This window comes from Phacochoerus africanus, chromosome 5 (assembly GCF_016906955.1).
Source record: "Phacochoerus africanus isolate WHEZ1 chromosome 5, ROS_Pafr_v1, whole genome shotgun sequence".
Classification (NCBI taxonomy): domain Eukaryota; kingdom Metazoa; phylum Chordata; class Mammalia; order Artiodactyla; family Suidae; genus Phacochoerus; species Phacochoerus africanus.
Window position 1 is genome coordinate 75,914,940 of NC_062548.1, and position 14,089 is coordinate 75,929,028.

Sequence of the window (14,089 nt, forward strand, 5' to 3'; positions counted from 1 at the left end):
TGAAGGATCCGGCATAACCATGAGTTTGCAGGTTCGATCCCTGGCCTTGCTCAGCAGGTGAAGGATCCGGCATAACCATGAGTTTGCAGGTTCGATCCCTGGCCTTGCTCAGCGGGTGAAGGATCCGGCATTACCATGAGCTGTGGTGTGGGTCACAGATGAGGCTCGGATTCCGCGTTGCTGTGGCTCTGGTGTAGGCCAGCAGCTGCATCTTTGATTAGACCCCTAGCCTGGGACCCTCCATATGCCGTGGGTGTGGCCCTAGAAAAGGCAAAAAAAAAAAAAGGAGTGTGGCCAATACATACAGTGGTATTGTTGGTCCTAGAACATAGAGAATTATATTTCACAATAACAACACAGAAGGAGGTGGATGGGAGCAAAGCTGTATGGAGTAAGGAAATAACGCCAGATTTTAACTCGAATCCACAGGAATAAACAGAGAAAACCAGAAATAGTAAATTAGAAGATTAGTATAGCAAGTATAACAAAATCTGTAAATACATACTGTTCTTCCTAGCTTCTTTAAAGGGCATAAGATTACATAAAGCAATACTTGGAACAATGTACTTTTGCATATGTAATATATATACAGATTGTAATATGTATACTAATATCACAAAAATGGAAGAGAAAATAGATATATGAGATATAAAGGCCATATGGGATATTTGTATCTCCTCGGAATTAGGTTCATATAAGTCTAAAATAGTCTACTAAGGTGAGATGTATATCCCTAAGCCCTAGAGAAAACACTAATAAAATAAATAAAAATGAGAGTGAAAAATATTATTAACAGAATTAGGACAAAAACTCATGATCATCTCAATAGACACGGAAAGAGTGTTTAACAAAATTCTATTCTATATCCTGGATAAAGCACTCAGCAAACTTGGAATAGAAGGAAGTTCCTCAACCTGATAAAACTGTTTATGTAAAATCCCCAGCTAACATCAAACTTAATGGTGAAAGACTGAATAATTTCCCTTTAAATCAGGAACATGACAATAATGTCCACTTTTGCCACTTTTTTTTTTCTTCTTCTTTTTAGGGCTGCACTTGGGGCACATGGAGGTTCCTAGGCTAGGGGTCAAATCAGAGCTGCAGCTACTGGCCTACACCACAGCCACAGCAACTCTGGGCCTAGCTGCATCTATGGCCTATGCTGCATCTTGTGGCAACGTGGGATCATTAACCCATGGAGCGAGGTCAGAGGTTGAACGCGCTTCCTCATGGATACTAGTCGGGCTCTTAACCCACTGAGCCACAGCAGGAACTCCCACTCTCACCACTTCTATTTGGGGAAATGAGGCAAGAAAGTGAAATGAAAGGCATCCGCATTAGCAAGAAAAGAAGTAAAACTATCTCTACAGATGATATGATCTTGTAGATTGAAATTTTTAAGGAACCCAGGACTGGCACAAGGCTAGACTGTAGATCCATGGGATAGATTTGGAATCCAGGGAAAAAACCCTCACTTAATGGTGAACTGATTTTTGATAAGAGATCAAAGATAATTCAATAGGTGTAAATACTAGGAATTCCCGCTGTGGTGCAATGGGATCGGCAGCATCTTGGGAGCCCTGGGATGTGGGTTCAATCCCTGGCCTGGCGCAGTGAGTTAAAGATCTGACATTGCCACAGCTGCATCTTAGTTTGAGTCTGTGATCTGATCCCTGGCCTGGGAACTCCATATGCCACGGGGTGGCAAAAAAAAAAAAAAAAAAATAGGGGCAAGACTAGTCTTTTCAACCTGTGGTGCCGGGACAACTGAATAGCCACATGCAAAAGAGTGAAGCTGGACTCCCACTTTGTACCATGACAAAAATTAACTCAAGGAAGTTCCCTGATGGTATAGTGGTTAGGATTCAGTGCTTTCACCGATGCAGGCCAGGTTCAATCCCTGGTCCAGAAACTGAGATCCCACTTCAAGCTGCTTCATGCCGCACTCAAAAAACCAACCAAACAACCACACTCACACACACACACACATACGCACATACACACCTCTCAAAATGCAGGAAGATCTACATGTAAGAGCTAAAACCATAAAACACTTAGAAACAACCATAAATTTAAAGCTTTGTGACCTTAGATCAGGCAATAATTCTTAGGTATGACATCAAAAGAAACAAGCTGGATATTTTCAAAATTAAAATCCTTTGTATGAGAAAAGATGCTATCAAAAAAGTGAAAAGACAGCTGACAGAATGAGTGGAAATATTTACAGATTATTAAGGACTTGTGTCTAGAAAATATTAAGAACTCCTACTATTTAACAATTTAAAAATACCCTAATTTTATTTTTTATTTTTTAATTTTTTTTCCAATGTGCATTCAATTTTATCTGATTATTTTTAATATTTTTTTTATTTTCCACTGTACAGCAAGGGGGTCAGGTTATCCTTACATGTATACATTACAATTACATTTTTCCCCCCACCCTTTCTTCTGTTGCAACATGAGTATCTAGACAAAGTTCTCAATGCTATTCAGCAGGATCTCCTTGTAAATCTATTCTAAGTTGTGTCTGATAAGCCCAAGCTCCCGATCCCTCCCACTCCCTCCCCCTCCCATCAGGCAGCCACAAGTCTCTTCTCCAAGTCCATGATTTTCTTTTCTGAGGAGATGTTCATTTGTGCTGGATATTAGATTCCAGTTATAAGTGATATCATATGGTATTTGTCTTTGTCTTTCTGGCTCATTTCACTCAGGATGAGATTCTCTAGTTCCATCCATGTTGCTGCAAATGGCATGATGTCATTCTTTTTTATGGCTGAGTAGTATTCCATTGTGTATATATACCACATCTTCTGAATCCAATCATCTGTCGATGGACATTTAGGTTGTTTCCATGTCCTGGCTATTGTGAATAGTGCTGCAATGAACATGCGGGTGCATGTGCCTCTTTGAAGTAGAGTTTTGTCCGGATAGATGCCCAAGAGTGGGATTGTGGGGTCATATGGAAGTTCTATGTATAGATTTCTAAGGTATCTCCAAACTGTTCTCCATAGTGGCTGTACCAGTTTACATTCCCACCAACAGTGCAGGAGGGTTCCCTTTTCTCCACAGCCCCTCCAGCACTTGTTATTTGTGGATTTCTTAATGATGGCCATTCTGACTGGTGTGAGGTGATATCTCAAGGTAGTTTTGATTTGCATTTCTCTTATAATCAGCGATGTTGAGCATAAAAAATACCCTAATTTTAAAATGGCCAATGATCTGTACAGGCCCCTCTCCAAAGAAGATATATAAATGGCCAATAGGCATAGGAAAAGATGAGATTCTCAAGATCATTTGTCATCAGGGAAATGTCAATCAAAACCATGGCGAGAGAATTCCTGTTGTGGCTCAGAATGTTAAGAACCTGAAGTTGTCTCCCTAAGGATGCGGGTTCCACCCCTGGCATTGCTCAGTGGGTTAAGCATTTGGTGTTGCCTCCAGCTTGGACATGGGTCGCATATGCAGCTCAGATCCAGTGTTGCTGTGGCGTAGTCCAGTATCTTTCATATGCCGCAGGTGCAGCCCTAAAAAGAAAAAAGAAAAAAAAACCCACAATAAGCTATCTACCATTTCACTATAATTTCACCACTAGGATGGCTATTAATCAAAAAGACACAATAGGAGTTCCCATTGTGGCTCAGCAGTAACAAACCCAACAAGTATCCATGAGGACTTGGGTTTGATTCCTGGCCCCACTCGGTGGGTTAAGGATCCAGCATTGCCATGAGCTGTGGTGCAGGTTGAAGATGCAGCTCGGATCTGGTGTTCTGTGGGTGTGATGTAGGCTGGCAGCTACAGCTCCAATTTGACCCCTAGCCTGGGAACCTCCATTTGCCGCGAGTACGGCCCTAAAAAAGGGGGGGGGGGAGCATCCACATATCCATATATTGATGAACAAAAGATGTTGTATCCATACTCTGAAGTATTATTTAGCACTTAAAGAGAATGAAGTTCTGACACAGGCTACAACATGGATGAACACAAAAATATGCTAAATGAAAGAAGCCAGACACAAAAGACCACACATTGTATGATTCCATTTATATGAGTTGATCAGCATAAGCAAAGCTACAGAGATAGAAAGGTTAATGATTGCCTCAGGCTGGGGAAGGGGCAGAAGAGGGGTTTGAGGGGTAATAACTTGGGGTGCAAGTTTTTTTTTAAGATAATGAAAATGTTCTAAAATCGATTGTGGTGATGGTTGCACAACTCTGTGAATATACTAAAAGTTGTTGAATTGTAAATTATAAATAGGTAAATTGTATAGTATATGAATTATATCTTGGTAAAGCTGTTATTAAGTGGAAACAACCCTATGTCCTGTGGGCACCCAGAAGCTTTCCCTAGGGAGTTCCCATTGTGACTTGGTAGTAACGAACCCAGCCAGTATCTGTGAGGACAAAAGTTCAATCCCTGGCATCACTTAGTGGGTCGAGGATCAGGCATTGCTCTGAGCTGTGGTGTAGGTCGAAGATGCGGCCCCAACCTGGTGTTGCTGTAGCTGTGGTGTAGCAGGCAGCTACAGCTCTTATTCTGCCCCTAGCCTGGGAACATCCATATATGGGTTCCACCCTAAAAAGAAAAGAAAAGGAAAAAAAAAAAAGCTTTCCCTAAAGTGGCTGTAAATTGTCTTAGGGATGGAAATTTTATTCTCAGGACCTCCTTTGGTGTCAGCTGTCAATCTAAGAATTCTGGCCTGGTTTCACAACACGGACAGAGAAATGGAACACAGTCTTTTGCTGAATTTCTATCTCCCAACCTGCCCTGCGTCTTAGGAAGCACTGAAGCACTGGTGACTTCAATGTAGTTGGGGCAGAGAGAGCAGACAGCTTTCAAAGGAACATCAGGTGTCCTGCTTGTTAGGGTGCCCTTTACCCTCCACCTTGCACACACAGCCCCTGTGTTCCCCAGGCTCTCTCCCCAGCAACTCCCCTTGCTGCTCCCTGTCCGAAGCAAACCAAATTCCTTCCTAGCATCTCTTAGGCAGAGCTGTTTAAAGTCAGACATCTCTTTTGTGGCCTTGAGATTGTCCTTTCTGTGGCCCCTGAGCTCACATTCCACTCAAGAAATGTATCAAGATATTTTTAAAGCAAAGATAAATATCCTCCTAAGAAGAATTCTCTTGTCAGCTGCTCAGACACTATTGTGGCTTTTTTTTTTTTTTTTCAAGGTGGAGAGAATAATTTAATGGACCTCATGTATCCATCACCCTCAGCTCCAACAAATGTCAGTGTTTTGCCAATTCAGTTTTCACCTAAGATAAATTCTGATTGGGGGGTGGGGGTGGATGGTTAAAAGTCAAATTTTCCTATCAGAACATGACAGAGAATACAGGCTTAACCGTCTGTTTCCCAGTTCAGGGAATCCAGGGAGAGGACAGGAGCGTGGGAGCACCCCCCCCATAGCCGGCGGGGGGCTAAGAGTGGGCACAGAGCGATTGATTAAGGCGTGTGGATCACGAGAATAGCGCAAGGCGTGTAGAGAAGGGCGCACGCCAAGGGCGGTCCCAGGACTGTGCTCCTGGGCCAGGATGCCCACCGCGCTAAAGCGCAGTGTCGGGCTCCGGCTCGGGGTCCTGGGGCGCCCCCTCGCGGGAGTAGAATTCGTCGATCATGCTCTGCGGGATGCGCTTCAGCATCTCCTTGGGGAAGATGCGCAACAGCTTCCAGCCCAGGTCCAAAGACTCGAACACCGAGCGTTTCTCATAGGGACCTAGGGACAGAGCAGGAGTGTTAAGGGTGTGTGTGTGTGTGTGTGTGTGTGTGTGTGTGTGTGTGTGTGTGTAAGGGTGTTATTGCTTGAACTCCCCCAGACACATCTCACCCTGGTTGATGAAGTTCCTCTCAAACTTCTGCAGGAATTCCAGGTAGAGCAGGTCCTCGGAAGTAAGCGCCTCCTCCCCGACCACTGCCTTCATGGCCTGCACGTCCTTCCCAATGGCGTAGCAGGCGTACTGAGTGAGGCGGGGAGCGGGCCGGCGGTCACGGCAGGCTTATCACAGGAGTCCCGCGTTCCCCATCTGACTGTGCTGGGACCCCCAAAGGGGAGGGATTTTTGCCAAGAGAAAGGCTTGGGGTCCAGATAGGGCTCCAACCCCCAGCTTCAGAAACTAGCTTCCCCACCAGCCCTTGGGCTCTCTCCTTCTTACCAGCTGGTTGGAGACATCTCCGTGGTCCTTTCTGGTCATGCCCTCCCCAATGGCAGACTTCATCAGCCGCGACAGAGAAGGGAGCACGTTGATGGGGGGGTAGATCTGAGGGTGGGGGGAGCCGAAGAAGGAAGTGGCAGAAGGCAGGGTCCAAACTTTTCCTTCCTTCTCATCTCCTCTTGCCTTCCCTTCCCCTGTGGTTCTCAGGAGACCGGTCCTTATTCACCCGGCATAAAATTTGGCTGGTTACACCGCACCCTCTTTCATCCCTCAAATTCTAGGGCTTAAGTATGCAGATGTCTACGTGTGTGCGCCCAGACCCGGGCGGGGCGGGGCCGGAAGAATGACATCAGTTAATCAAAGGCTGGCTATTTCAAAACTTTTGGTTATTTCGACAAAAATCAGGTTGAAGCTTAATAGTTCACAGCTGTAAAGAAAGAAGCTGTCAAGCAAAGAGGCAAATGTCATAGGCGTTGCCTCTAACCTCAGATGGGACCAAAGTATTTTTTAATCCTCTGGCACATTATTCACCACCTGCTTTTGTCAGCCGCCTATTGTTTTTGTTCACCGAGGCAAATTACTGGAACGCACAGAGAAAAGGTATTTATTTAGCATCTAGAATCTGCTAGATGCTGTCTACAGCTAACTTATTGTGTTCTCCACAATGCAACGGTGTGATAAGTACTACTGCGACCATCGTGTAGATGAGAAAACCTAGGATCAGAGAGATGAAATGATTTTCTCAAGGTCCCACAGCCAGCTCGGCTGGATTCCACCCAGACTTGTCTTCTGTCTGTGAAACGAACAGTCTTCTTGGGGGGTTATCTCTTGTTGAGGGTTAACCAGGTCCGGCCCCTCCTAATAATTCCCAGAGAGAGGAAGCACAGGAGGTGGCGGGAGGTCTGTTAGTGTCTCTGGGGAGGGTGGGGAGAGCAGCAAGTGGGCAGGGAGGGAACCGTACCTGTCTGTTATGAAGCTGTCGGTCCACGTAGATCTGTCCCTCTGTGATGAAGCCCGTCAGGTCTGGGATGGGGTGGGTGATATCTACAAGGACGTGAGCGGGGGTCAGGGTAGCTGGCGCCCAGGTCTCCGCCCACTCACGGCCGTGTAGGTTCTGTTCCCTCCCGGGAGTGGGAGATGAGGGGGGAAGCGAGGGAAGGACATTATCTGCCCGGATGGAGGAAGAGAGCTACCGCACATCTATGTGCAAAAGCACAGGCCCCTTTAAGTGTCGGGGCGGGGAGTTCCCATCGTGGCGCAGTGGTTAACGAATCCGACTAGGAACCATGAGGTTGCGGGTTCGGTCCCTGCACTTGCTCAGTGGGTTAACGATCTGGCGTTGCCGTGAGCTGTGGTGTAGGTTGCAGACGTGGCTCGGATCCCGCGTTGCTGTGGCTCTGGCGTAGGCGGGTGCTACAGCTCCGATTGGACCCCTAGCCTGGGAACCTCCATATGCCGCGGGAGCGGCCCAAGAAATTGCAAAAGACAAAAAAAAAAAAAAAGGGTCGGGGCGGAACGGGGGCTGCGGAGAGCAATGGGCGGTGAGGCGGCTCACCGTCATTGGGCATGGTGAGGATGGGGATCTGAGTGATGGACCCGCCCCGGCCCTCCACTCGGCCTGCCCGCTCGTAGATGGTGGCCAGGTCTGTGTACATGTACCCGGGGAAGCCTCTGCGCCCGGGCACCTCCTCTCTGGCAGCTGAGACCTGCAATATCCGTGGGGCATTGGGAGTAAGAATCGGACCAAGAGGCTGATTCCGGGAAGGGGAAGGGGCGGGATCGGGGTCTTGGAGGAGGGGGCTGGGGACCGGCCTGGGCGGGCCAGCTCCAGGGGTAGGCGGGGCTGAACCCGACACCCCTCCCCCGCCTCACCTCCCGCAGGGCCTCTGCGTAGGAGCTCATGTCTGTCAGTATGACCAGCACGTGCTTCTCACACTGGTAGGCGAGGAATTCAGCCGTGGTCAGTGCCAGGCGCGGGGTGATGATCCGCTCGATCCTGGAGGTGCGGCCCCTGTTTAGAAAGGCTGGAGGCCCAGGCCTGGGCTCCCTTTAGCCTCAGTGCTGAGTGGAGAGTGAACTGGGAAGCTGGAGCCCGGCCAGAGCCCCAGGTCAGGGCAGTGGTTCCTGGAGGGGGGCCCTCAGCCACATCCTGCCACTCAAGGCAAGTGGGCAGGCAAGGAGTCAGGTGAGAGGGACAGGCAGGGCCAGGAGTATTTGATGAGGATGAGAGTGGCCCTGTCTCCATGGCAAAGGGCAGGTCAGAGCTGCATGGGGTTGGCGCTCTGCTGGTGCCTCCTTCCCCCCCACCCAGGGCACCCACACTCTCTGAGCCCTTAGGGGTCTTTCCTTACTGTTCCCCCCTCACTCTCCCTAAGCACATCTGCTGGGCACCAGCCATGTGCTGGCTGCCCTGGCAACCTCTTTCCCTGATGCCCTCTTGGGTCTCTTCTATTTCTCTTTGAGCTGCCCCTACCTCTTACCCAGCTTCAGTTTCCCCATCTGCACAAGGGGCTGTCCTCTCAGTTCTGGCTCATGACTGTAGTTCTGGGCTACCTGAGACCTGGTGCTCTGGGTCTGGGGGAGGGGGAGCTGCTGCCCAAGGGCAGTATAGCTGGCTTGGGAAACCACTCACGTGGGGTCGTTGGCCAAGTTCAGGAAGAGGCAGACGTTGCCCATGGTACCGTTCTCCTCGAAGTCGGACTTGAAGAACCTGGCTGTCTCCATATTCACCTGGACACACAGTAGAGAGGGCTGGGGGTGGTCTAGCCATCTGAGGACAGGGGTCCATGCCCCTCCCATCTCTTCTCAGTAGCTCCTGACCAGCTCACAGTCCCTGGGGTGAGCCTGGGGCTGGAGAGCGCAGGGGCTGTGTTTGCTGTGCAGCCCAGGGTAGGGTCTCATCAGACCCCCAGGGAGGTTCAGACTCCCGATTGAGCTCTGCTCAGTGCCAACCCTGCCCCTCACGTGACCAGCTGCTTCCCTGCTAAACTCCTCATCCCCATTTTGGGTGCTAAACCCCCAGCATCCCCTCCCTGAAGCTGTCTTGTCTCCCCATAGTCCCTCCTCCCCCAGCTGCCCTGGGCTCATCTCAGAGCTGTCTTGGCTCTGGGTTGCCCTGAGCGACACAGCCAGGCCCTCCGCTCATGTTCTTGCCACCCCCACCAGACAGGCCCCGACTCTGATGGCTTGTCGAGGAGAAGAAGAAGGGTGTGCCAGGGGCCAAGGGGCCAAGGCTGCCTCCCCACTTGCGAATGGGCCCAGCCCTCTTACCCCCATGGCTGCAAAGACGATGGCAAAGTTGTCATCATCATAGTCCAGCACGGCCTTGGACTTCTTCACCAGCCCAGCCTGGCGGCAGATCTGGGCGGCGATCTGGGGATGGGAGGAAAGACGTGAGAGCCAGAGTCCAAGGCTGCCCCTCTGAGCAGCCCTGAGAGCGTGGACAGGGCCATTCCCAGTCCAGCCTGCTGCCGAGGTCTTCGGTGGGAGAGACCCAAGGTCAGCAAGGTGGCAGGGCTGCCCCGGCTCCTAACGCTGTTCTTGGGGGAGGGGCTGCCCTATTTGGTGGCACCTGAGGGCCCAGGGTGCCTGTCACAAGGAGCAGGCAGAAAACATAGTTCCAAAGAGTAACTTCCCACCCTGGATTTGGGGCAACTTGGCCCTTCAGACCCCCCTGGGCCCCTCAGCCTGCTGAGGGTTTATCTGGGGTTTGCTGCAGGCTTGCAGGGTGTGGATGGAGTTACCAGTCACCACATCCAGACCCAGGGTGTGTGTGTGTGTGAAGGTGGAGATGCTGATGCTGTCTAGTCATTCCGACCATTTTGAAGGCCACATCCAGGAGCAGTTGGGTGGTGGGTGGTCCGGGGGTGGGGGGAGCATCTAGAGAATTTGTCACATCAATGCTCTGAAAAGAACTGGGCTGTTCACGCTTGGTGGGTGGGGGGGCTGGGGAGGAGGGCTTAGGAACCTGCACAGATAGGCTCCAGACCACTGGCCTGCAGGGTGGGGTGGGGTGGGGTGGGGTGGGGGAGGGGAGCGCTCAGTGCTGGGAGTAAAGACGATTCAATACAAGGACCCATGGGTAGAGCTGTCAGCTGAGCAGGCTTTTCAACATGGGCTACCCATGGGCTCTCTTGTGAGCCAGGGAATGCCCCACTCGCTCAGGGAAGAGGCTTGGAGATTTGCCTGGGGACACAGAGGAGGTCTTGCGCACCCTGAATTCCTGAGGGGCTAGAAGACAGCTGCCAGTCCGGATGCCGGTGGCCCCAGAGCGGCTAGCCCCTCCCTGCTGGCCTACCACCCAGCCTCTGCTCTGTCTCTCCCCCTTGGTCTTGCCTGGTAGGGCCCCGCAGTCCTCACCTCGTTGTGGGGCAGCCCAGCTGCTGAGAAGATGGGGATCTTCTGACCACGGGCGATGCTGTTCATGACGTCAATGGGCGAGATGCCCGTCTGAATCATCTCCTCTGGGTAGATGCGGTCGTGGGGGTTGATGGGCTGGCCTGGGAGAGGGTGATCATGGACCCTGCTCAAGGGCTCAGGTTTGTCCCCACCCTTCCCCAACCCTGCCCTAGACTCCAGAGCAGCACCGTTGAACAGACTTTTCTTTGATGATGAGATGGGCTCTCACTGCCCAGCCCTGGCCACATGTGGCCACTGAGCATGTGCAATGTGGTTTCAAAATGCAATTTTATTTCACTTGAATTAACTTGCATTTAAGTAGCCACAGTTGGGCCCTGGTACATTGGAAGCAGCAAGTGGGAGTGGCAGCCACAAGGCTGGAAAGTGTGGGACCCGGGCACTTGGGGGAGATTTGCACAATGATGGTGGCATTTTACACAAACAGGACCTAAAGTGCTGCTGGCCCCAGACAGAGGGGGCTTTACTGCTCTCATGTCTCACTTGATCTGACCAACCCTGGTGGTAAGCACTGGGCAATGGCCCTAGCTTGTGTCTGGGGTGGGGAAGGTGGTTGGGGGGCTGGCTCCCAAGAGCTGTCCAGAGCCTTGGGTCACTCACCATTGATGTCCAGGAAGTCCTCCGCCATGACCACTGGCCCGTTGTCAATGGGTTTCCCCGAGCCATTGAAGACCCGGCCTGGGGGAGAGAGGGGGTTGGGGGATGCTCAGGACCCATCCTGGGTCTCTCACTGCCGCTCAGCCTCCACAACACCAGCAGCTCTCACCCACTCCTCGCTTCCCAATTGCCACGTCCCCCTCCATCCCCTCATTCCTCAGTCACCCCAAGGGAGCTAGTAGAGTGACTGTCTCCTTAAGGGTCTTCCCTCTCTTCCTGAAAACCTTTACAGTCAAGACCTTGGCTGGGGACAGTGACTCTAATGGGGAGCTTTGGGGCTGGAAGGAGGACAGGGCTTGGTAGGGCAGATCTTGGGAGAAAATGAGGGGCTGTGCAGTCCAAAGAGGTGGCTACCTACTGTGCCTCTGGCTCATTGAACTTGCCTTCCTCGTGTATTGAACACCTGCTGTATGTCAGGCCCTGAGCTGGGGTTGGGGGTCAAAGAGAAGACACACCCTCTGACCATAAAGGGCTCACAGGGAGGCAGAGAGGTGAAGAGGCAGTGGCAGTGCGGTCTGCCAAGCACTTGGTCTGGGAAGCTGGGCTGGCAGGATAGAGGGGCGACCCCACCCTGCCCACCCCCACCCCTCACCCAGCATGTCCTCTGACACTGGAGTCCGTAGGATGTCCCCTGTGAATTCGCAGGTGGTCTTCTGGGCATCGATCCCAGAAGTCCCTTCAAACACCTATGGGAAGACATGGAAGCAGCCTAAATGTCCATCAACAGAGGATTAGATAAAGAAGATGTGGTACATATACCTAATGGAATATTACTTGGTCATAAAAAAGAATGAAACAATGCCACTTGCAGCAACATGGATGGACCTAGAGATTATAGTACTAAGTGAAGTGGGTCAGAGAAAGCCGCATATCATATGAGATCACTAATATGTGGAATCTAATAAAAAATGATACCAAAAACATATTCACAAAACAGAAAAAGACTCAAAGATTTCAAAACCAAATTTGTGGTTACCAAAGGGGAGATGTTGGGAGGAGGGATGAATTGAGAGGTTGGGATTGGCAATATACACACCACTATATACAAAATTGATAGGCAACAAGGACCTACTGTGTAGCTCAGGAAAATCTACTCAGTACTTTGTGATGGCCTATAGGAGAAAGAATCTGAAAAAGAATGTATATGTATATATATATATATGTGTGTATATATATATATGGCTGATTCACTTTGCTGCACACCTGAAACTAACACAACACTGTGAATCACCTATACTCCAATAAAATTTATTTTATGAAAAACCCAAAACAAACAAAAAACATCTATGGGGTCAGCTTCCCATTCTGGACTCCCTCTGAGCCCAGCTATGGGCAAGGCAGTCTTGGGGGGCGGGGTAGAAGGGACACTTTCTGCCTTTGGAGCTTAGAAGATGGCGCGGAAACTTCGTGGACTCGTTCACTTATTCAACCAGCCAACATCTTACAGACACCACTTACCTGAACAATGGCCTTGGTCCCAGACACCTCAAGCACCTGCCCGCTCCTCTGAGTCCCATTGGGGAGGGTGAAGTTAACGATCTCAGCATACTGGGCAAACTGGCAGCAGGGGAGAACAGCTCAGAGTGACAATGAGACCAGAAGTGAAGTCCCTGTCTCCTCCCCAGCCCTGCTTGACCCAGTCTTATGTTCCCATCTCCCCTCTGTGCCCAGATACTCTCTGAAGTGAGCTTGGGGGACTGGTGAGGGAAAAGTGTGAATTCTCTTTGGGAAGCAGTATACGGGGGTGGGTAGGAACACTGACTTTAGAGTTGGAAGACCAGGCTTAGAATTGAAGCTCTGACACTTAGAAGTTGTGTGACCTTGGGGAAGTTACTTAATGTCTCTGAGCCTTACCTTCCTCATCTTAAGATGGGAATAAGAGAATTCCCACCATAGCGCAATAGGTGAAGAATCTGACAGCAGAGGCTTGGGTTCAATCTCCAGCCTGGTACAGTAGGTTAAAGACCCAGCACTGCTACAGTGGTGGTGTAGGTAGCAGCTGTGTCTGGGATTCAATCCCTGGCCCGGGAACCTCCACATGCCTCCACTGCAGTCATTAAAAAATAGAATAAAATAAAATTGGAGTAATACTAACACCCAGGGCTGCTGTGGGGAGGAAATATATGTAAAGTCATTAGCTGGTGCCAGGACCTTGTAACAGTGTAGCCGCTATTATGGCTGTTTAGGTCTCCTGGGCGGCATAGCTGTTTCTGCCCTTGGGGACTAATGGTGAACAGACTGCGAAGTGCTGCCCTCGGCTCCCAGGGGACCTCATCTACAAGTGGTGATCCTTCCCTGGTGGGGCTGGGATCAATTCCTGTGTAGTCCTCACTGGCTTCAAGAATAAAAAGAAGCCGGGAACCCTTCTCTTCTGGCTAGGATCAAGTGTAGTTTTCCTTCTTAATAGTATGAAAAGCACCAGGCAACTATCTGGATTATATAAAGAAATCTTACAGCAGTGCCCATTGTGGCTCAGCAGTAAAGAGACAACTAGTATCCACAAGGATTCGGATTTGATCCCTGGCCTCGCTCAGTGGGCTAAGGATCTGGTGTTGCCATGAACTGTGGTGTAGTTCGCAGATGCAGCTTGGTTCCTGGCTGTGGCTGTAGCTGGCAGCTGTAGCTCCGATTCAACCCCTAGCCTGGGAACTTCCATATGCTGCAGGTGTGGCCTTAAAAAAACTTTTTTGAAAAATAAAAAAGAAATCTTACAACTCAACAATCAAAAGACAAATACCCTAATTGAAAAATGGCAAAGGGTCTAAAGAAACATTTCTCTAAGGAAGAGATACACATGCCCCAGAAGCACATAGATGCTCGACTCATTAGTCATTAATGAAATACAATTCAAAACCGCAATGAGCTAGC

General features: G+C 50.0%; 1 protein-coding gene across 1 annotated transcript in view; it reads right to left on the reverse strand.

The window, feature by feature from the left end:
• Window positions 1-4,560: 4,560 nt before the first annotated feature.
• The window catches only part of ATP6V1B1 (ATPase H+ transporting V1 subunit B1), a 30,256-nt gene continuing 20,727 nt past the window's right edge, over window positions 4,561-14,089 (reverse strand). The window contains exons 3-14 of the mRNA XM_047781828.1: window positions 12,680-12,778; window positions 11,814-11,907; window positions 11,165-11,242; window positions 10,508-10,647; window positions 9,419-9,520; window positions 8,781-8,878; window positions 8,021-8,144; window positions 7,704-7,854; window positions 7,110-7,192; window positions 6,149-6,253; window positions 5,824-5,953; window positions 4,561-5,712 (exon numbers count right to left, since the gene is read on the reverse strand). Of these exons, the coding sequence (XP_047637784.1) occupies window positions 5,543-5,712; window positions 5,824-5,953; window positions 6,149-6,253; window positions 7,110-7,192; window positions 7,704-7,854; window positions 8,021-8,144; window positions 8,781-8,878; window positions 9,419-9,520; window positions 10,508-10,647; window positions 11,165-11,242; window positions 11,814-11,907; window positions 12,680-12,778 (1,374 nt within the window). The 3' untranslated portion in view covers window positions 4,561-5,542. The remainder of the gene's footprint in view (window positions 5,713-5,823; window positions 5,954-6,148; window positions 6,254-7,109; window positions 7,193-7,703; window positions 7,855-8,020; window positions 8,145-8,780; window positions 8,879-9,418; window positions 9,521-10,507; window positions 10,648-11,164; window positions 11,243-11,813; window positions 11,908-12,679; window positions 12,779-14,089) is intronic.